Below are 24,355 nucleotides of genomic sequence, written 5' to 3'. Positions count from 1 at the left end.
TGGGGGGGTCGGGAAGAGACAAAAGAAACAACGTGGAAATGAAAAAAACAAAAACAATCTCATGGTGAGCGTGAACTCAAATAGCTAGACCAGACTTGTCTTACCTCTATCATAATATGAAAGGCGTGCTAGTCGAAGGGAAAGAGGAGGCATAGAAGAAACAGGTTTCCAGCATGAGAAACATGGGACGGAAAAGGCAGTAGTAGTAGAAAGAGTAGCAACAAAATGACCAAAAAGTGAAGATTTCCGTGAACCAATGGCGGAAGAAGGGCGGGCTTTCTGCCATCACTTTTTAGAACCAAGGCGGACTGTTTGGTGGTTCGGGTTCTGTGGGCCGGGCCGAGACAGACTGACACCACAGTGAAGCCGATGAGAACCTTTGGCTTGGTAGAGGGCTAGCAGCGACCCCACCAACCAGGCCTGTCGACATTTACAGGGCAACATCTGGAGATCAGTCGAGCCTGACTGCGAGAGCTCCGCTCACCTGCAGCCAAGATTTCAAGTCAAGACAGCACTCTCCTCCTCCTGTCCATTAGCGCTGGATGGGAAAATGCTGAAAGCCGAGAAGCAATCATCGCTCTATAATGCACAGAGCTGCTGCTCTCCAAACCCTCTCATTGCAAACAATGGTGCTCAAGTGTGAGCACCAATTCATTTCTGTTGCCGTTCTGAGCAAACCGGGTGAGCAACTCCCTACAATAGTGTTGAAGTGTGTCATTCCTTGCTAGTGTGTTTGCTCTCCTTTCTCTCACTTACATGTGTGTTGCGCACACACTGTCTTTGGTGTGTTAAAAGGGCTTCTTAGACTGGCTGAGGAATATGTGGTCCGCAGCGCACCCACACACACACACCTCTTCCGTGTTGTATAGTACAAGTTTGTTCAGCCTGGGGATGCTATAAAAATGACAAGCTGACGGTAAGCGTTTCAGCAGCTGCCAACAACGCCCCCAGAATTTCGCAATGGCTGTTAGCTTCTCTGTCCCGTCCCTTCACTGGTTACGAGTCAGCACACTTCTCCATAATACATGTGCGCACACACACACACACACACACACACACACACACACAGAAACGCACCACTCAAACACACACCTGCGCTAGTACCCCTCCCCCTGTTTCACGCACAAGAGGCAGAGCAAGATACAATCAAAAACCCTTAAGACGCAAAAAAACACTGAAGTTGCTGTCTCATGCAGCTGAGGCATGGAAAATATGTTGCTTTAGCCCATGTTCATTTGCACATGGGAGAAGGAACATCAGATCAGAGAGCATGCAAAAGCCTGCTGGAGAGAGAGCGAGAGAAGTGGGCAAGTGAGCGAGAGCTAGTGAGTGTCCTTGTTTTGCTCAGGCAGGCGGTGGAAATTAAATTCAAGCAGAAGAAGCAGCACACAGGGCTCTTATTCACAAGGCTGACCGAGGATTTAGAGCGTGGGCACCAAGGTGGCAGTGAACACAAGCACCGCAGAGAGACACGCACTCCGCTCGCCTCTGGCCTCAGAGAGAGAGAGAGACTCACATGGCGGGGTGAGGGTACAGGCGGCCAGGCCTGTCCCAATGATTATTACATAATCACAGTTATTTGATAATCGTCATAATCATTTCCATGTTCAAAATAAAGAAATTAAAATAGTAGACCTACATGCTCATGTTATTTGTCATATTGGCCCTGTGCAACAACAAATCAAGCCAATTTTTTTTAATTTTATTGATAATGTTCCAACGACAGAAAGACAATTAAATCAATCGTCAGGTAAAATGTAAATCGTGACAACCCTACACATGTCAAGGTAGGCAGAGAGAGAGAGAGAGTGGTACATTTTTAAGGAGGCTTAAAAGACCATGCCCACCCCACCCCCGCTCTGCATGTGCTGAGGAGGACATGCTTACTCAGAGGGTGCCCATAGGAAGCTGATGAATAATGAAGAAGCTCTTCCCTCCCTCTCAGATCACATTGCACACCGGGAATGGAGTTCAGGGGCAGGGTGAGGCCCTGCCCAGCGGCAGCCTGGCTCCACACACTGACCAGCGGGGGCCTCTGCTCTGTGCTCTCAGCTTCTCCCCACTCTGTATATGTACCTCTCTCTCTGTTCTGTACTGTGTGTGTGTGTGTGTGTGTGTGTGTGTGTGTGTGTGTGCAATAAAGTGTGCCAAGGAAAAAGCACACGTGCAAAGGAAACTGCAAGTGGCCGCACCCGTATATGTACGGCAGTTATATCCCCCCCCCCCCCTTTTGTACCGCTTGTGTCACCCACACTAGCGACAATAGGAGCAATATCTATGCTAATGTGCTTCGGTAATACAATATGCATACCGCACATGCCTATGTTGTCTTGTATTGGTCGAGCGGGAAATGTGCAAAGTGTGCCCTTCATATATGTAAAGGAAAGTGTGCCCTTCATACATGTGCTCCTCGTGTGTAAATCATAGTGCACTATAAAGCCTAGCTAGCAATTACAACACAAAAAGAATAACTGTTTGTTATTGATCAACCCCTGGCTGGCATATCTCTGACCTACTGCGTGCAAGCCTGCCTTTTTATAACTACTAGGCCCAGGGGGGAGGGGAGATAGAGAGAGCTCGCTAAGAGCAAGAGAGAGAGAGAGAGAGAGAGAGAGAGAGAGAGAGAGAGAGAGAGAGAGAGAGAAAACAGAGCGAGAGAGAGGGAAAGAGCATGCATTATTAATCCACCCCCTCCCCCACTCAGTCAGAACACTTTACTGCGCTCACTGTACTGTGCAGTGGCTGATGAGTGGGAGAAAGCACTGAACACACACACAGGGGGCATGTACAAGTCCAGTTTTGGCGCACTCCCTGCACCCTCATGAGATGCATATACCAGGGGTCTTCAACAGGGGGTCCTCAGAGATACTGCAGGGGGGGCGCCATATCTTTGGGTGATAAGTATTGAGGGTTTAAGCCGTTAAATGTCTGAAAAGACACATCAACATGAATCCAATATGTACAGTAGTAGTGTACGAGCTTCATTTCCCTCTCAGCTAAGAGCTCCCCTGGCATACTGAACTTTTAGATTGTTTTAGGAGGAATTTATAAGGAATTTCAGTGGATAAATCATTTGAAATACACGATGCCAAACTTTGGCATTATCTGAACAACAATATATTTCGTGGCAATTTTCTTGTCAATGCTAATTATCTCCAAGTTCTGTTGTGATCGGCACCAAGACAAGAGCTAACCGTGACAAACCTAAAACAAAGCTGTACCCGAGGCAGACAATCATTGTGCGTGTTCACATCTTCACGAGCCAAAGCCCACACTGCTAGTACTACATCCATAAACCTGGAGGATGATTGGCTAAGCTTGTTGTTGTTGTTAGGCCAACCAAACAGAGTAAAGATTATATCCCATAGCCCGGAGGGACGATTGCTCTGCAAACTGCCTAGTTCGTCGTCAGGCCGGCCAGCCGACCAATGCTGTAGCTTCATCACTTAAGTCAGTGGCATTTGCGTGTATAGGGCTGTGACACACATGACGATTAATTGTCACAAATAATTGTGATTAATGATTTAATTGTGTGGCCTTTAGGCCAGACATGACAAAACAACTTAAATACACAAATAAATGACTGACAAAGACCAAGATACAAATAAACAAAATCAATAATGTAGGAAAAATCAATAATGCCTGGTATTATGGCCAAAATACAGCATATTTCATATTTTATACTCAAAATCTGTATGGAAATAGATCTACAGGCTTTGTGGACCTGCTAGTTCCACTATTTAAAAAAAATCTAAATGTAGGAAAACATTTCAACGTGGAAACGATTATGCGAAAAAACATTGCCATTATCTCAAATAATTGCGATTAGGCATTAATGTAATAATTGTGAAAGGCCTAGCAATGGGCTGTCATGTCTATGCTGCCCGGCTTGGTCTAAATGAGACATGCCACCCTGACAACATTGAAGACATTCTACACGTCGCCTTCTTGAAATGGATCTTTCTCTTCCTCCCCTCGAATTTTGAACCTATCCTCCCTTCGTTACAGAGCCTCACACTCGACGCGGGTGACAAGTCGAAGCCTGCAAATGCTCTTCCAAGGTTGGCCATCTTGTCACTGCCAAGTTGTGCCATCTCCAGCGGGCCAAAGTGAGCACAAGCAGGGCCACTAACTTTAGCCCTGGCACAGAGTTGCATGGAGATTTTTAAGTGTTGCGTTTGGTAAGGCATTCAACTCATCGGCCGATGGGTGGCAGGATGAGTTGACATGTGCGTGACACGGGCACATTTCCTCAGTAAAGAAGACGCTTTCAGGACATTTTCAAGCAGGGGAACAACATGACAGGAGGAGAGCAGGAAAGACAAAAACAGGCAGTTTTTGAGTCAAAGAAAAATAAATCCATGAGATTGGGTTGGTTCCATGTGTATGGAACCTGCATGTGCCTCTGGCTCTCATGAATGACAGCCGAGACCGACACAAAGTTATGGAGCTAATCCAAAGGAATTCACCTGGTTTCATCCCGCAGAGATGTCATTGCAGAGGCGGAGCCGAGTTGGCATGAGCACAGCGCTCAGATAAGCCACGAAACGGCTTTCTGACACAATGCACAACGATACATACCGCCACTTCCCCCTGCACGGGCAGCACTAAGGAAAAGCCTGGAGACGGGGTCTGACATGGATTTGTTCATATGTGCAGCAATGGCAAAGCTACTGGGCCGGATGATGGAAAGAAAAACAAGGAAAAACAGAAAAGAAAAACGACTGGTGGCATCTGACAGCTGTTTGTGTGTGTGTGTGTGTGTGTGTGTGTGTGTTGGTTCTTACCTGGGTGGGCACTAGGACGGGCGGGTAGGCCAGCTTGTGGTGACGGTACATCCAGAAGGAGAACAGCATGATGGCCGTGATGCCCATGATGGGCACCAGCGAGTACATCAGCGTGGTCAACACCGACGGCTTAGGAGGCACCTGGTTGGATGGAGCTAGGAGCGAGACAGAGAACACAGGAAGAGTGAGAGAGAGAGAGAGAGACTTAAATATGACTTAAATATTACTGCTGGGCGAGCGCTGGCGCTTTGGCATGGGGGGGGGGGTCAGATAAACATATGGAATGAATTCTGTACTGGCCATATATGGAGCGTGTGTTGAGTGTACAGGGTTTGATTAGGTCTGGCCATATATGGAGCGTGTGTTGAGTGTACAGGGTTTGATTAGGTCTGGTCATATATGGAGCGTGTGTTGAGTGTACAGGGTTTGATTAGGTCTGGTCATATATGGAGCGTGTGTTGAGTGTACAGGGTTTGATTAGGTCTGGTCATATATGGAGCGTGTGTTGAGTGTACAGGGTTTGATTAGGTCTGGTCATATATGGAGCGTGTGTTGAGTGTACAGGGTTTGATTAGGTCTGGTCATATATGGAGCGTGTGTTGAGTGTACAGGGTTTGATTAGGTCTGGTCATATATGGAGCGTGTGTTGAGTGTACAGGGTTTGATTAGGTCTGGTCATATATGGAGCGTGTGTTGAGTGTACAGGGTTTGATGTGGTCAGATCAACATATGGAATGTGAAGATCACGACACTGACCTCATCAAACCCTGGATATCCATACAGTACATGGAGAAGACTGGATCATCAGCTAGATCTGCATTTATGGAGACATCCAGCAGCTCTACATCTGACCTTACGAACACCATGTTGATCTGCTCCACATATGGAGCCAAACTTACGGACACCATGTTGATCTGCTCCACATATGGAGCCAGTCACGAGAGGAGACTGACGGACTGACTGACATGAAATGCAGGTTTTCATAGTAAACTGCAATGAGAGGCATACACCTAGCCAATAGCAACGGATTCCGATTTGGCTCACGAATGTTGTCACCTGCCTCTGAACTTTCTCGTTCCAGATCCTTTGCGGTTTTTTGAACGAGGTGGAAATACCTTGAAGGAAGAAAACCCATATACACAAAAGACTACTGTTGCGGCCTCGTATCGAGCGGCGCTGAGAGAAGGATTTCAACATGACGTCACCCTACGACAGCTCGGGCCAAGAATGTGAGCGCTCCCTTTGTGCCTGTCAACGTTCGCTGCAGGGAGGCTAGTGTGGGCTGGAATACCTCTCCTTTTTTCTCTCCTCTTTGGAGTAAATACCTCGCTGGCTCTGGATAGAGAGCTGCCAAATCCACAGGGGCTTAGTGCTACAGAGTACGATGGTTAAATCAAGTTGATCTCACGCTCGTCGACAAACTACTCCTGCTTTTTCTCACACAATTGCAAGCACTAGCTCATGCACACAGAAGGTTTATTGGGGACAGAATTATCTAAATTAACACAACATAACAGACAGACATAAAGTAGCTTTTACCTGGCATCCTATTTTTGGGCATGTCATTATAGGCAAAACATTTAGATTTTTTTTTTTTTTTTCGTTTCCAAAAATAGCTTAATTGACAAGCTCACAATGTATTGCAACATTGTTTTTGTTGGTAATGATAATTTATGAAAGGCCTGATATGGTTAAACCTCTATCAACTTATTGCTAAAACAGACTGGTAAATTGACTGCATTTTTGTATAATGCGTTTTCTTTTTTTATCCAATCTTCTATCCTATTTTGGAAGGGCATCGCTTATCATTATTCAAATGATACTTTAATGGCAAACTCAAGGTCCAGCTTCCAGCAGGGAGTACAAATCGTCCCTGTCGGGGACAGTTACTTTTCGGGATTCAAAGTGCTCAAAAGTGCTTCACTTCGCACCTACGTTTGATGCTTTTGAGTGACACTGTTGTATGATCAAGTAGTGTTCATTTACAAAAAAAGTTAAAATACGGACATAAGAGGCTTCTGCCCGACATGCAACGGAATGCTTGTTATTGAAAATACATTCAAACATTCTAAATGGGATTTTAATAGTCTTTTTACAAAGGTGCGAAGATAGATGTTGTCGTAAGTGGTGTTGGGTGTGGTGGTGTGGAGTATGTGTGCGAGGGCTTTACTGAGGGAAAGGTGAGTGCAAGAGAGCGGAAATAATTTGATTGTGTGCTGCTGAACCAAAGCAGTGGCCATGTTGCTATCAAAAACACACTCGCATGCAAACTATGTCAGCCCCCCCCACCACCACCCCCGCCCCGCCCAGGGCACACAAAGTACATGTGCCTCTCAGATTGTGTCATCAAAGAGCAAGCGAGCGTGGGTGGGTGGGTGGTAGGCAGGCGACCTGAGCTGAACTGGTATTCAGTAGTGCCTTTACATGGTTACAGTGGGGCACTGTTTCATGATGCTGACAGCAGCGCAACAGCACTCGACCTCGCCGTGCCCCCCCCCACAGCGCGCAATTTTAGCTGTGAGCAGAGGATGAGAGCCTGGATTAGCCTCTTTGAGCTGGAAAACACAGCGGCAGCAGCAAAGCAGCACCATTGCCAGGTTCCGTGAGAGAAATAAGCAACATGGTCTAGGAAACAGAGTTTTTTCCTGTGATGGCTTCTGAATGTGCGAACTATAAGTACCTATACATACCTCTGAGAATATCTCCTGTGTCGCGGAAGCCGTTAAGTATTTTTAATCTATGTTTGATTAAAAATGTCGCTTCTTCCTACCTTGTTTATTGACACCTCATTGTAGCGCCTATCTGGCTAGCTAGTGGCGCTATAGCTATGACGGAGCAGATCAGAGGCAGGGACGTAGCCAGCAAAGCCAACCGCACATCGGGAGGCGGTACAATAAACGGTAAATAAACAAGAAGAATCAAAGCGACATTTTTAATCAAACATGGATTAAAAATACTTAACGGCTTCCGCGACACAGGAGATATTCTCAGAGGTATGTATAGGTACTTATAGTTCGTACATTCAGAAGCCATCACAAGAAAAAACGTCGTCATAGTGCGCAGATCGACTTAACGCGGAGTTTGTTTATGTCCGCGTTCCAACATTCGAAAATGTAGTAATGTCCAGCAACCCTACCTAAAGCTTAAAGTCCAAATTTCATAAAAGCTTTATGGAGGGTTCCGAGAGGGGCTACGGCTGTCTGAGAATGTTGTGAGCTTGTTGATGTGCTATTTTCAAACACAATTTTCAGATTGGGGGGGGAATACATACATTTGGGGGTGCATGACATGTTTTAGAACTACTGGTGTAAAGTTTAAACAACTAGACCTGTACCCGTCGCAGTCGGTCACCGGCCTATTCTGGAATGCAAGATAGGAACGAAGCAACACCCGTTCCACATATTGCAGTATAGTATAGTGAATATATATATATATATATATATATATATATATATATATATAGTGTACCCGTTGTAACAGTCTGTCTGTCTGTGTCCCTTTTATGCCTATAAAGTGTTTTCAAAGCAAGCCCAAATAAGCAACTATACATTATAAACAAGACCCCCTAAAAAGCAACCAAAATTTACAAAATACATAACAAGCCCAGAGTCGCTTATAATAAGCTGACATGGCAACACTGAGCAGCAGCAGCTAAACCCCTACCACCCTGCCTGCCTCTCCTCCAGGCTTCTCTCTGCGTGCTGCGCACGCCTGGCAGCCCCTCCCCCCCTTGACCGACCGCGGGGCATTAAGATCACCCGCACGCCACTCAAAGATCTCCTGGTCAGCGGGTCACGCTCTCTCTCTCTCCTCTATATCCTCTAAGTCTAAACCTCTCTCTCTCTCCGACCTGGTCCCCAGATAGGCCCTGTTGCTAGGTTAAAAAAAGCAGCAGCTGTGTGTGCTGCCCCCGCGCCTCCCTGCCCCCTACCCTCCGGTCGCTACCACAGTCAGCGGGGGCAATGAGGCTTCCTGTGCCCTTTTTTTATTCCCAAATATCCAGGGCATTCCACATCTAGTTAGTCGCAGCCCAAAAATAAAGCTATGTTTGGTTGCATAAGCATCACGAGAGAGAGCTGACACACCACACACACACACACACACACACACACACACACACACACACACACACACACACACACACACACACACACACACACACACACACACACACACACACACACACACACAACACTCTACACTCTTTTGTGTAAGCCTTTACTGGCTTTTAAGAAAGAACTGTTTTAAGTCACTGACAAATTCACAATCCTGCTTTGACAGCCCTACCCTTTCATCAATGACAACAAAAATGTGAGGTGACACAAACTACAAAGGAACAAAATTATTATTGAACAAAACACACACACACACAGACAGGTTTGGGGGCTCAGGAAGGGCAGATAGTCTGAACTCTGAACTGACTCAGTGACCCTCACATAGCCATCAGATACCATCGCGTTCTTGAGGTTGTTAAGAGGATGGTGTTGGGGGGGGGTGTGATCAGTCCCTGTAATCTGAAAGGCACAGCAGTCCCTTAGGCATAAGTACAGCACGGCACACACATGGCACTGCCACCACCAGCAGCAGCAGTAATACTAGTACTAAGTTAGTGCTCTCATTGGCCAGTGCTGCTTGCAGTTTGGACCACAGCACAGGTTCCTAGAGTTGTGGAACTACAATGCCAATGGCGTTTATGTACGGGGTTGAAAAAAGGGTATTTGAGTAATGTTGCTGCCTGTCTTTCTGCCCAAAAAAGGAGGACAACTTGACATGCTGGAAAACTAGCCCATTTATCTTTTCTGACAATGGGATAGAGCTGTGCAATGTGCACACACAAAAACAACACCATGGACAAACAAACAGGGGGAACTTACTCTGAATCTGCGCCTGCGTTTCCGGGCTGTGGTAGAACTTCTCATTGCACATGCTGCCCTCGCAGCAGCAGAAGAACACGTCGGGTGCGTCCTTCCTCTCCACGCATTCGCCTCTGTGAAGGAGAGAAGGGATGACGAGGTCACGACAGTGCACGATACAGAGGGCCGGTCCCGCTAGGGCTGCTGCCAGAAAGCATGACATGTGTAAAGATGATTTTTATAGCCTTTCAGCTTAATTGGACAGTACAATAGAGCGTGACAGCATAAAACCGAAGGAGGGTATATGATGTTGTATCATGAGCTTCCTTTGAATTTGTTTAAAGGTCCGCTGACATGCCCCGAAATTAATATGGGTGGTACAGCACATCACGTGGTCTGACTGAAAACAGTTTGAAACAGTTTGAAACGGGGCTACGGCGCTAGCAACAAGTGGCTATAGGTCAGGCTAGCGTTTTTGACGGTACATTTAGCGTCATATTGGCTATAAATGTAATTGAAAAAAATTATTTTTTCGCCAGAAATGCTTAGTTTGAATGCAATTGAGGTTGGCGTGGGGTTTTTTAGGGGAACTGCAGCACAAGCGCAAATTTTGGACTGGAGTCCCATGTTCCCCCGGTCGCCAACACCCCTGTCTGCCCGCTCTGAGACCTCTCAGCCCCGCAGCGCGACAGTCGCGACTACGGACGGTCTGCTGTTGTCTGGCCGCTGTGAGAGCAGCGCGACTACTGTTCTTTTCCCCTCTCAGCCGCAGGCTGACATGTACACCCTCGCTCTCACTCTGTAATACCGTAGTTAGTTACCACAACATTGTTCAAGTGAACTATAGTGTGTTTATGTTTGTATTCATTGTAATAATAAATATCGCTATGCCGAGGCATAGTCTTGCGGACGAGATCATGAGCCTCTACGGGGGACTGGGCATGTGTGTACACACACAGCATAGCAACTTATGCTACTATTTTGGTGTCACATTTAGCTTGAATACTGGGTGAAAGTCTCATTCAAAAAAATAATTTTTCGCAACATTGTTCAGGTGAACTGTGTGTTTATGCTTGTTCATTGTAATAATCAATATCGCTATGATTATTTTATTTATCGCCGCGTCGCTCCGCATGACAACATACAGTCTAGCCCGTCTCAGATGCAGGCTGCACACACACGGACGGACGGACGGACGTATAGTCTCTGGTCAGGTCTCCGCATTGAACTGGGCATGTGTGTACGCACACACACACACGCAATGGCACGGAATCTGCCTCGGGCGTCTGTAGCTCTCTTCCCCGCTGTCATGCACTATAGCCGTGTGTGTGTGTGTGTGCGTACACACATGCCCAGTTCAATGCGGAGACCTGACCAGAGACTATACGTCCGTCCGTCCGTGTGTGTGCAGCCTGCATCTGAGACGGGCTAGACTGTATGTTGTCATGCGGAGCGACGCGGCGATAAATAAAATAATCATAGCGATATTGATTATTACAATGAACAAGCATAAACACACAGTTCACCTGAACAATGTTGCGAAAAATTAATTTTTTGAATGAGACTTTCACCCAGTATTCAAGCTAAATGTGACACCAAAATAGTAGCATAAGTTGCTATGCTACCACGGCCACCAAGCCCGGCGAGCCCGCATAGAAGTCGTTGGGGAAAGCTTTCGCCACCCTGACGTCAGAATCATGATAGCATTGTTTGATAGCAGTTATTAGCTCCCGAGGGGCGTGTCAGTTCTCCTTTAAGGCAATTGGTTGAGAACTACTGATTTAAGGCATCGCTGGGTCTGTGGCTAAAGTGGGGGATACGTTCAAAGCAGCCGAAGCCCTTAAAATTCAAAATGTACTATGCCCTTATAGGACTGCTGCAGTGGACCCAATGTCCTCAGTCAGGCTGGGTTCACGGTGAATGCCTTCACACAGCTGCTCAGGATTGAAGGCTGGGCTCACAGATATAGCACATTAGATTTGTCATTGCATCATCGATGATGGGCAAGCAGCTTAGCTTTCATGGGTGTTAGGGGGTCCTCTGATCTGGAATGAGTTTCGGGAGGCACTCAAGCGTTCCATGCTGGCAACCTCTATAGACTCATAAAGTAACTCATATTGGACATTCATGGAAAATTAATATGTAAATGTGTTAAATAGCCGTCTACATCAAAAGCCCAAACCCACCAATGATTTGCCATGCAACTCCTGGCAAAATGCAACAACTTGCAACCATTACCCAATGGCAGTTGCAAAGAGTTGCATTGGTGTGGTTGACCTTAAAAAAACGGTTTTATTGCAAGGATTTGCGACTAGTTGCATTGGTGCGGTTTGGGCTTAATATATTTATTGTATGCATTTTGTTGTGTCATTTCATTTGTATGTATTTACAAGGTCATTCTGTAACTTAGACCCAGGTCTCAAGTGTGTCTCTCCTGTTAAAATAAAGGTTTCAAGGCCTGAGCCGTGGCTCAGCGGTCTAGGCACCCTGGCTTGTAGTCTAGTGACTAGACTCTAGTCTAGCAGTGTGCTGTGGGTTCGACTCCCGATCCAGACGGACTTTGTCAGCCTACTGTCTGTCCCTCAATTATATATATATATATATATATATATATATAATAAAGGCGAAAGCCAATTTTTTTTTCACTCAATCACAAATAACCATTCGCCATTTTATCTGGCAGATGGTTTAAACCGACACCCATGAGCAGAAATATGATTTTTGTTGCCTGAGCAGGGCTCAATTGTTTACTAAAAAGGACCACAAAGACAAAAAGGAATCTGGAATTACGTTACACACCGACCTCAGCACACAGTAGAGGAATGATTAGCGTTTTTATATATGGGTCAATAACAACTACAGAAACCTTAGTGAACTAGTAGTCTGGTATTAGCCAGATGATTAGATAAGATATCTAACGTATGAGGAACAACTATTGTAAAGGGGTGAAGGACTGGCCCCCCGAGAGGATTTCCATCACAGCCTAGACAATAAGAAGCTTACCCGAGTGTTTTCTCGGGCAAAACATATACAATTCAAACCCTGTCGCTGAAATTGACTATGTAAAATGATGGGCCTGACCATGTGAGACTAGTAAACCAGGTTAACATTAGTGTGCTCTAAGGTTATTTAACCGATATGCTACTAGAATATATTTGCTGTGCTAGATGACATTTCCCCATTTTCATATCTCTCTTTCACTGATGCCACTACACTCACCAGCACTGATCTGCTTAGGTAATTTAATAGGGGCGGAAATCGCTAGGTACCTGGCATTGCGATTACATATCGATTCAGAGAATCACAATTAATTAGGCCACGATTTGATTAATCCTGATTAATCACTCACTGTTAATCACTCAGTCACTGTGTAAATAATAAACAAAGTGCTATCTATTGAATATTATATTCTTTCACAGTGAACGTTTTAAACTCAAATCTTTGCTTCTGGAAACGAAATATTGTCAGATGGGAGTTCGTGGCAAAATACAGAACAGCAATAAACAAACAATCCTCCCCATCAAACTCTTAGAAACATTAAGCAGTTTTATTTTCATTAAGCCAGTCTTTAAAAAATAATGAATTCTGTACCAGCATACAAAAAAGACATGGGAACTCAATAAAACTCACACCGTGTGCAAGTTGTGTAAAGAAAATATAAATACAGTGGGAACGAGAGCTGATCCAAAGGCTTGCAAATCTAATACTCTCTCTCCTGTTGTGACTGACTTTGACAGTGTGACTGAGTTCTTGTTGTCCTAGTCTAGTCTTCTTTGTCTTGTCCTATGCTTTTCTCTTTCGTCTCTCTTTCTCCGGACTGCGCCCCGGGTGCACTACAAATACTAAACGTATGACCTAACCTATTGGGTGATGCTATCTATTTTATAGATCACCGTTTCCCAAACAGTGAGTCGGGACATTTTTTGGGTCACGGACCAATCTTTATGGGCCGTGGCCTGTGAGTAAATTTTTTTTTTTTTAAACAAATATATTATATAAGTATTTGATGAATAAAATCAAAGAAATCTAATAATTTTTCCACAAACAGCGCCTTCATTATGAAAGATTTTCACTAGATCCTCTTGGGCCTCGAGCCAAAGGGAACCATTGTGATGCTTTTCCTGGTGTGCGACACCCATGCAGGCACAAGGTCCACTTGATGCGCTTTTTGGTCCCACACCTCACTCTGCTATATTACCAGTACCAAGTAGGGTTGGGTTCTGGAACCAGAGGAATCTGATCAAACAACAAGGAACCAGAATCACATTTGGAACAGTTTCAAGAACCGATTAAAAAAACAAACACTGTCAGAGCTGTTATGTGGACTTCACGTCTGCTATACACAATTATAGTACCTGGGGGTTCTCAAACGCTTTACGGTAAATTAAAGGACCACCATGACAGAGTGCAAATGGAACCCGTAAGGGTCCATTTGGTTGATTTAAGGGTTCATTTGGAACCCCTGCATGTAACCCAGAGGGTCCCTTTACCTGACTTTAAAAACCAGTGAGGAATATATATAGGAATATATAAAAGGGAACCGTTAAGAGGGAATCGTTGAGGAACAGAAATCGTTACGATCGTAAAGGATCCCAACCCTACTACTGAGACAGATCCTTTGTTTTGGACCCGTCGTGGTGTAAACCAAAAAAACTCCAAACTCCAAGGCTGCATTTTCATTCACGGGACCTTTGGCGGGCAGACAAAAAAAAGTTAAAAGTGGGAAGAAAGGGGGAGGATTGTGCGTGTGGCGCGCTGTAGTTAATTAACATGGTTTGCTTCCACGGCGGTTGACGCAGATCAAAGATTCGCTCACTGGACAGGCAGAGATAAACAATGAGCTCATTTACACCTCTGCTTAAAACAAAAAAGGTAGTCACACTTCATGACCAAATTAGTCTTGTTTTATTTTATTTGTGTCTGTTGTTGAACATTGGAACATTATGAATAGATCATTTAGATATACATTTTCGTTTGGCTTTTAGGCTGGAGCAAAAAAAAAAAAAGCTTTTTAGGTGGAGCAAATATGATAATATATATATATATATATATAATAACGTACTAAAACTAAAATATACTAAGACATGAATAGTTCAAAGATAAACAATCTTCAAAAGGTAAAAACGTTTTGAGCTTGTAGATATGCCATTTCCACCATTTTTGTAAGTGTTTGAAAATATATGAACTATTTTCAACATATCAATGAGTATGATTATGCAAAATAATTGCAATTATCTAAAATAATTGCAATTATATAATAGGCCTAGTGGGGGGTGGAGGGTGGTGGTCTATTTCGCTGGCTGTTTACATGTCGGTATAAACTCAAACTATCTGCTGTATTTGTTGGGTAATAACATGGAAGCAGGCCATGCCTGGGGAAAAAAAAGATTTATCTGGTTACTACAAGTGGGAGGTAAACGGGTTCAGCAGCATGCTAAGACAAGAGCCGCCAGGTAACTCAAGCCTTTTCAGGTCCTCGTGCTCTCGCTCTCCTCTGGTTGTCTGTCTTTTCCTCGCTGTCACGCTAGGAGAGTGAAATGTTTGCTGGCAGGCGAGTTGGACAGAGACGGAGCGGTGGGGGCCGAGATAACATCTTATTTGGGAGAATGGGAGGAAGGGGGTGAATGGATGAGGCTCAAAAAGCAAAACATGTTTACACAACAGGAGAGGAGTCAAGTGTAACACTTAAAAGAGTCAGGTGATGTCTAGTCTGACTCTGAAAGCTTCGGTTAAGGTTGTGGACACTGGACAGCGGCTAATAGGAAATGGAAGAATGGAGGAGTTCCACACTGACCTAGTTTATTTAAAACCCTTAACAAAAATCACTTGAGTGCAAAACGTGACTTGTTTTATATCAGTTCTGAGGCTGTTTGAACAAGTTGAGGCCGCTGTTCCACTCTGTCTGCTGCTGGCAAGCATCCATCCACACAATGCCTTTTCTACCAAGCTCCACGCTTCCCTGCACTCAACACCTTTCACATGACTCGGAAAGCTGATATCAATCCAAGTAAAGTGTCCCCAATAAATAGGCTTATCCTTTCTTCTGCTCTCATGCCTTTTTTATGTGTGCAATTAGGTGAAATAAGCTACTTGGAGACACACACGGATAGGCAGTGACACACGCTAGCTCCAGACGAATCATCCACACGAATGCCATCTTTCAGGAGCCCCTACCCCTATTTATATATATATATATATATATATATGTGTATATATATATACACACACACACACACACACACACACACACACTATATACACAGCTCCTTCTCACTGAATTAGAGTATTTTGTAAAAGTTCATTTTCTTCTGTAATATAATTCAAAAAGTGAAACTTTCATATATTTTCCATTCATTGTGCATAAAGTGAAGTATTTAAAACCTTTTGTTTTAATCTTGATGCTTATGGCTTACAGCTCATGGAAATCAAAACATCCTATCTCAATGAATTGAAATTGAATTTTTGAAAACGAGAAATGTCGACCAAGTATATAAAAAAAACAAAAATACATTGCATGGATGCACCTGGGACGTATCCTCAGTGATGTATCCCAAGGTCATCGGGCTTTCGGGTCTCCCAACATCATACCCCTCACTCAGGTGACCCAGCCGGGGTGATCAAGTCCCGACTTACGTCCCAGTAGCTACCCTCGATCAGTCCCATTAGGGAAAAACCAGGGCCACACAATCCATTCCTCCTGAACTACTCTGCCGGGACTGGGAGGTACCATTCTGGAGCGTGGAAGGACTAGGCTCTGTGGGTTGACTCCTGTCCGGGCCCCTCCTACGTCTCACCAGGTCCACTCCTGCTCTCACCAGGTCCAGCCCCTGTGCGTTGCACCAGACTCCCAGCACCAGGCACTTTATTCAAGAATGGTGGATTCTCAAGCCGCAATGGTTCCGCAGGCTCCACCTTGCCTTTGGTGGTGCCGCAGGCTCCGCTTGAGGCTTGAATGGCCCTCCTAAAGGCCTCACCGTGGGTTTGTTGGGCTTCTTCCTCACGGAAGACACAGGCTGGAGCGCCAACCCATACTGCTCCCGGGTGCCGTCTACATTCCGGCTGCCAGCCGTCTCTCCGGTGGTCACCAGACTATTCCTGGTTGTCTATTCCTATGAGTCACTATAAATAGAATAACTAAAACAAAAATACATCGCATGGATGCACCTGGGACGTATCCTGTAAAAGTTAAATTTCTGTAATATAATTCAAAAAGTGAAACTTTCATATATTCTCAATTCATTGTGCATAAAGTATTTAAAACCTTTTTTTATTTTAATCTAGAATCTAGATGATTATGGCGTACAGCTCATGAAAATAAAAAAATCCTATCTCAATGAATTGGAATATTTTACGAGACCACTAAAAAAAGAATTAAACGAGAGATATCGACCATCTGAAAAGTATATTAATCTATGCAGTTAATACTTGGTCTGGGCTACTTTTGAAGAAATGATTTCATCAATGGGGCGTGGCATGGAGGTGATCAACATGTGGTACTGTTTAGGTGTTATGGAAGCCCAGGTTTGCTTTGGTAACAGCCGTAAATTAATTTGTATTGTTCAGTCTCATGTCTCACACCTTCCTCTTGACAATACAACCTAGATTCTCTGTGGGGTTCAGGTCAGGCCAGTTGGCTGGTCAGTTAAGCACAGTAATACCATGAACAGTACACCAGTTACTAGTAGTTTTGGCACTGTGGGCAGGTGCCAAACCGAGCTGGAAAGGAAAATTAGCATCTGTATGAAGCTTGTCATTGTCAACATACTGAAGCACACAGTGCTGTAAAATATCGTAATAGATGGTTGTGTTGAGACTCTGGACATGACAAAACACAGTGATGATTTAGGCTATGTTACCTGCTGGTGTTGATCCACTGACTGACTCATGACTGAAAATTTAACAATGGTTTCAACACAGCCATCTTTTTAGAGTACATTGTGCTTCAGTAATCAGTATGTTGACAAGCTTCATGGAGAAGCAAAAAAGCATTTTACTTTCCAGCTCGGTTTGGCACCTGCCCACAGTGCCAAAACTACTAGTAACTGGTGTACTGACCATGGTATTACTGTGCTTAACTGACCAGCCAACTGGCCTGACCTGAATCCCACAGAGAATCTAGGTTGTATTGTCAAGAGGAAGGTGTGAGACATAAGACTGAAGAATACAAATTCATTTATGGCTGTTATCAAAGCAAACCTGGGCTTCCATAACACCTCAACAGTGCCACAGGCTGATCACCTCCATGCCATGCCCATTGATGAAATAATTAAATAATTCAAAAGTAGCCCAGACCAAGTATTAACTGCAATGCTGCATACATTAATATACTTTTCAGATGGTCGACATTTCTCGTTTAAAAAAAACTTGTAAAATATTCTAATTCATTGAGATAGGATTTTTTGATTTTCATGAGCTGTACGCCATAATAAGATTAAAACAAAATTTAAATACTTCACTTTATGCACAATGAATTGAGAATATATGAAAGTTTCACTTTTTGAATTATATTACAGAAGAAAATGAACTTTTACAAAATATTCTAATTCAGTGAGATGGAGCTGTATATCTAATGAGAATAAATCTAGATGATTTGTAAAGCTATCCTGTTCACACTCCCCATCAACAAATAATACTTGGTATGAACCTCCACCATCAGCAACGTTTGTCATTTCCAACTTCCCATCGCCTAATGCGAGTTTTTTAAATAGGTAACACATTGCACTTGTCAAATAAACAATCACCACTCACCATTATTATGCACTGTAATTTCATTGTCTCATCTTTCGGTTTTATTTTAACTGCTTGTTATTCTTAATTGTATTCAAATGTCCTTTTTATAATGCGTTTCTTTAATGCTCTGTGTCTTAATGTTTAATGTTTCGTGTAAAGCACTTTCAAATTGCCTTGTTGTTGAGATGTGCTTAGTGTTGCATAGCCAGAGACGATCAGAGATCCTCTGGTGACCATTCGTTTATATCATCTCAATTCAATGCGGGGGCTAGAACTGGGTGTTAAAACAACATTGCTGTACCAATACAAGGTGCTCTTTCATATTGGGATGGTATCCGTATTGTTTATTCAACGCAGTGGGCATAGGTTTATTAACGTTGGTTTTCTCCACTGTTCCAGCCCATGCTTTGATAATCCGGCTATTAGGGTTGGAATCCGGAACAAGATGAATCGGGAGGAACCGGATCAAACAACAAACCGGAATGGGTTCTATCACATTCAAACTGTCAGAGCTGGTATGTGAACTTCACGTCTGCCATTTTTTTGTGTAAAAATGTAACCAAATGGACCTGTGAGGGTCTCTTTGGTTCCCTCACTTTAAGGACCAGTGTAGTATATATAATATATACCCGTATTGGGCCGAATATCTCAGATTATAACTCTGTTTTATGTGAAGCACTTTGGGTTGCATTTTATGTATGAAAGGTGCTATATAAATAAAGATTATTATTATAAGACGACCCCCATTTTTCCAAAGACTAATTTGTGGGAAAAAACATTGAATGTCAAATAGTCTAGTGCCCGATTATAATATAACCACATTTTCAGGATATTTCCATTGGAAAAAAACTTATATTATTATTATATTCAGAACAATAGGATATATGAATACATATAAATTGTTAGATGGAACCGTTGCGTTAAGGAACCCTAAATAAATCCCAAACACCCTACTGTCTATGCCCGACAGAAATGTGCTATATACATATATATTTTTAAAGAAAATATAAAGTAACGTTCCTTGCCAATACCCCAATAGTCCTCATCATCCGGTCACTGCCCGCACAGAATACAAAACTCTGATGCTGGCATTCAAAGCAACCAAAGGTATGGCTCCCCCATATCTTGCAAGTATGATCGAACCCTACAAACCCTCCCGCTCACTCAGATCAGCCAACGCAGGGAAGCTGGAAGTACCCTCACTAAAAACGCCGGGACAACGCTCCACACGTCCCAAACTCTTCTCCCTTCTGGCTCCAAAACTGTGGAATGCACTTCCCATTGCAGTCAGAACTGCAGCATCACTCCCAATCTTCCGCCGTAGTCTGAAAACCCACCTTTTCAGACTCCATCATGGCCCATAGCACTTACCCCACCCCCTTAGATAGCATTTCTGTAGACTTAGATAGCAGACTTGATACAGACTTATAGCATGTTATGTAGACAGCATAAGTGTCATAGTATGTAGTCATAGCACGTCATAGTACATATGTATAGCATAGTAGTATAGATGTATAGTTTATATGTATAGTTTCATTATATAGATAATCCACTGTTACTTTCTTAGCTTACGCATGTTTCATGAAAAATGTTTTTATGTGATGTATTCCCATGCTTTTTTGTTCTCGCTTAATGTTACAAGTCGCTCTGGATTAAGAGCGTCTGCTAAATGCCTGAATTGTAAATTGTAAATTGTATCATGGGTCATGGCAGGATAATAAGCGTAACCTCCACAATACATAGAGATCACTTGTATCATAGATAGACTAAACAATGACCACTGTGCTGTTTATGGATGAATATGTTGGTGTTCGAAAATGAACCCAGTGATGCAACATTTTCCACATCTTTGGGGGGGAGGGGGGTCCAGCCGATAAGCAGCTGCTGTGGAAGGAAGCAGCTAAAATTAGGGCTGTTCCCCTGCCCCGCACTGTGGATCGGCGTACATACATTAACCACTGTCAACCTGCTGTCCCTATTTTGGGCATGTTTAATAATCGGCGAAGACAAAAAAATGCTAAAAAAATAATAATAATAATAATAAAAAGATCTACAAGCTCACAATGCATCACAATGCGACACGTTGTGAGCTTGTGGATCTGCTATTATAGTAGATAGGCCATCTATCCTGAACACGTTTTTTCCTGAGCAAGTGCTGCCATTACTTTAATACTACCATTGAGCTCAGGCATGGGTTCAGGTGTGTAAAAGCCTGTGTCTCGGTGAGACATGACCTTTGACCTACTGTAAATGTCTCGATAGAAGAGCAGATAGACAAATTTCAAACGCTCCAATTGTATACGTTACCTGTATATTATCCCATTTAGGCCTGACGTCGAAAAAAAAAGAAGAATCTTCTAAATCTAAATAAATATTTTCACGATTTTTCAAAAATAGCAGATCTACAAGCTCGTAGCGCGCCACTCGGTGGCAACGCTACGAGCTTGTAGATCTGCTATTTTTCAATAGCTAAATTATAACATGTTTAAAACACCAAAAGGGGTTCCTGCCCAAAATGGGTTATATACATACTCCACCATACAGATTGGACAAATTACATTTTGAGCGGTGCCTCCGCTCCAATACGCAGCTATGCGTGTCCCTAGGTATGCATGTATGTGTGTGTGTGTGTGTGTGTGTGTGTGTGTGTGTGTGTGTGTGTGTGTGTGTGTGCGTGTGCGTGTGTGTGTGTGTCTGTCTCCGTGTCCAAGCACGGACAGCTACCACATCTAAAGTGGCCAGTACAGTACAGAGTAAAGTGGCACAGAGCAGCTGTGTGTGCACTATGTTTTTCCGGGGACCCCCACAGGGTAACTGTAATTTCTCAAAGATTTTTTTCCAAAAATAATCAAAGTACAGTTGAGAGCAAAGTACACTACTATACAGTATACAGAGCACAGTACAGTAACTATAAGTAAAGTATAGTTGCACCGTTCAGTTCACAACTTCACACAGGTATGATTTGTATTAATTAAAAATAAAAGTGACATGGCGCCGCTTTAATATATGGACACAAAGTCAATCATTCCAACGGACTGAATTTCTGAATTCAATGTCCTCCTTATTTGAGGCTGACATCACCTGTTCACGACAGTATCTGCACACCAATCAGAACCCTGTTTAGGTGCATCAGAAGCCTTGAAGCCGTTAAGGTTCTTAAACATATTCTGATCAAGGTACCCCAAATTGATATGTATTTTGCCGAGGACCCCCCCCCCCCCCCCCCCCCCCATCTGAATATGTGTTGTGCCAGGGACCGCCAGAAGAGAAGTTTTTTTTTAAAGCAGATGTACAAGCTCTCAGTGGAGAAGAAGAAATGCGTTCTGGTAAATCAAGTTTACCAAGGGTAACTGGACTAAGCATCAGATACTTGTTTACAGCCAGGCCCACATGGAGCATTTCATGGTAGAGGTTCAATGCCTTGTCCAAGGGCACTTCAACGGTGGTAATTTTAACGTGTCGGATCGCTGATTCGAACTGGCGACCTTCCGGTATCTAGACCGCTCCGCAATCCACTCGGCCACCGCGCAAGGTGTAGCAGTGAGCTTGTATATCTGCTATTTTTTAATAGCCAACGTATAAAATATGGATAAATGGGTTCAAATTATATTACATATTTTAGCTGGGGTCCCCTGGAGGAACCCCCAACTTTGAGAACCACTGCGCTAGCGTGTTCTGGATGATATGCCGTGTTGTGGTAATGTCTAAGCATTCCTTTTATGGTATGCTGTTGCTCCAAGTGTAAATATTGAAATAATACGTACGTATGTCGTCGTTAAAAAGGCAAAAAAAATCCTAGCCTAGCTGTCTGCACATTGGCAGGCAACATTTGCCAGTGCAACAGTGAACATTAATACTACGAACCGGTTTTGAGCAACGAAGGGTGTGAACCAAATGTACTGGACCGCAGCCTAAGTTTATATTCTGAATCCCTAATTTGCTGGGATGCAGGACAGTGAGAGAAGACAAAAGGAAAACATTGTGAGGGCTAAAGCCTCTGGTTAATTCTATCATTAGAATCTTTAGTAAGACAAACGGGCAACAACAGCTGCATACAATTGGAATGGAGGGGAAAAAAGGTTATTTCAATCAAAGATATATTGAGCTATGTGTGCGCAATGTGTTGAACTATGTGCCGTGCTGACGCTATGGAATGCCCGGAATGGGTTTTTTACGCATGCTGTGTATCCTCTCTAATCTTATTCAATCAGCAAATGCAATCTGCATAGCCTGGAGAGCCTGAAGCATGTGGCAGGCCAATGTAGAGCGTACAGACAGGCAGCATATTCAAGCTGCACCGCTTACACATTACAATGAGCACTTGACTCTGGGGTGTCACTTTGTACTTTAGGCCTATGTGCTACTGACATTAGTCAGTGGGCTAATAATAGTTATCTTCCCTTGTAAATGAGTGGATCCGTCATGAAAATGTGCCAGCTCAACAAACCCGTTTAAACGGGACTCTGATGGAATTTATTTTCATTTTTTGCCCTATAATGTATTTTCCTTTCCGTTATGCAATCCCCTAGTTTGTTTCCTTAGTATAGAATAATGTGGATGAAGTTATAGGTCAGCAGCCAAAAGTACTTTGGCTCGTGCCAACATTGTGCACACAGCTTTCTCCAAACTAACTGAAAACTCATTTAACATTGCACACACAATTTGTGAACGTGAAATGTCATATCCAGTATGTTGTTTACACTGAATTTATTACTTTATTCATAATTAGTTTGTTAAACCGAATTTGTATTAAACGTATTTCTTTAATTATAGTTTTGTATACAGTATATGCAGAAGATTTTGTGGCTTATACGCGTTTGTCTGTGAGTTGTTACTTGAGCGCAGAACACAAACATGACATGCACGTGTGTGTGTGTGTGTGTGTGTGTGTGTGTGTGTGTGTGTGTGTGTGTGCAAACAACACGTGCAATAACGATACCTGCTGTGGGGCTGGCCAAGGGTGGAACGTAATTAAGTATGTTTACTCAAGTACTGTACATTAGTACAATTTTGAGGTACTTTTACTTTACTGAAGTATTTCCAATTTTTTATACGTTTACTCCACTACATCTCAGATAAACACTCCAATTATTTGAGAGCTTTAGTTACTAGTAGAAATGTTCCGATACTGTATCGCTATCTGAAAAGTATCGGCCCTTATTTGTCATATCGGGTCATATCGGTATCTGCGAATATGCCAGTCTAACCACCGATCTCACACAGGGGTAAGGGGTTGAAGGGGTTAACCACAACACTGGTATCGGTATTCGGTATCGGCTAACACAAAAACACTGGTATCGGGATTTGAAAAGATAGCTACTGGCCCAGGAAAGAATGTTCCTGGGCCAGTAGCTACAATGTTGGGACCAGTGATCTTAAAGATAGCTACTGGCCCAGGAAAGAATGTTCCTGGGCCAGTAGCTACAATGTTGGGACCAGTGATCTTGAACTTGCAAATGTCTTTTGTCTTAAATGTACTGTCCAATAAAGCATATGTTCAACAAGTAAATAAAAGACGCTACCTGTCGTAACAGTTGACATCGTCCAGCCAGCAGCCCTGTTTGACCACCTCCACGGCGCCCGACACGTTCCTCCACGTAGCGAAGCAGTGCCGCCTCTTGTCCTTCTCTTGACCTTGGGAGTTGCACGTCTCGATGCCGCTGCGGTTGGCCCGGCTGTCCGACACCCCCGACGGGTTGTAGTTGTAGTGGACACACTCCTGCGTCTCCGAGCGACCCAGGATGGCACCTAAGGTGGAGATAAGCGCATGGAATGAAGCACAGGCTTTATCACACGACTGAAAATGTAATTACTGTGTTTAGTTATTATTATTACCATTGTAAATATATGTTTACTATAAATTCTACATATAGCCAACCAGAAGGAAGAAATCACAGATTGAGGCTTTAACCTCGAATGTTCTGACTGAGACCATTCATGCTTGTGGAAGATGCTTCTGAAAGTGTATTCTACCGCTTGTTTGAC

General features: G+C 43.6%; 1 protein-coding gene across 2 annotated transcripts in view; it reads right to left on the bottom strand.

Annotated features, from left to right (window-relative positions):
• Positions 1-24,355, bottom strand: part of acvr2aa (activin A receptor type 2Aa) — a 76,592-nt gene that overhangs the window by 29,809 nt on the left and 22,428 nt on the right. For both annotated transcript variants that reach the window (XM_080785781.1, XM_080785782.1), the window contains exons 2-4: positions 23,893-24,118; positions 9,662-9,774; positions 4,788-4,942 (exon numbers count right to left, since the gene is read on the bottom strand). In XM_080785781.1, the coding sequence (XP_080641907.1) occupies positions 4,788-4,942; positions 9,662-9,774; positions 23,893-24,118 (494 nt within the window). The remainder of the gene's footprint in view (positions 1-4,787; positions 4,943-9,661; positions 9,775-23,892; positions 24,119-24,355) is intronic.

This window comes from Protomyctophum bolini, assembly GCF_963924005.1.
Source record: "Protomyctophum bolini genome assembly, chromosome: 16".
In the NCBI taxonomy this organism is placed as follows: Eukaryota; Metazoa; Chordata; class Actinopteri; order Myctophiformes; family Myctophidae; genus Protomyctophum; species Protomyctophum bolini.
This window is presented reverse-complemented; position numbering and strand designations above follow the sequence as displayed.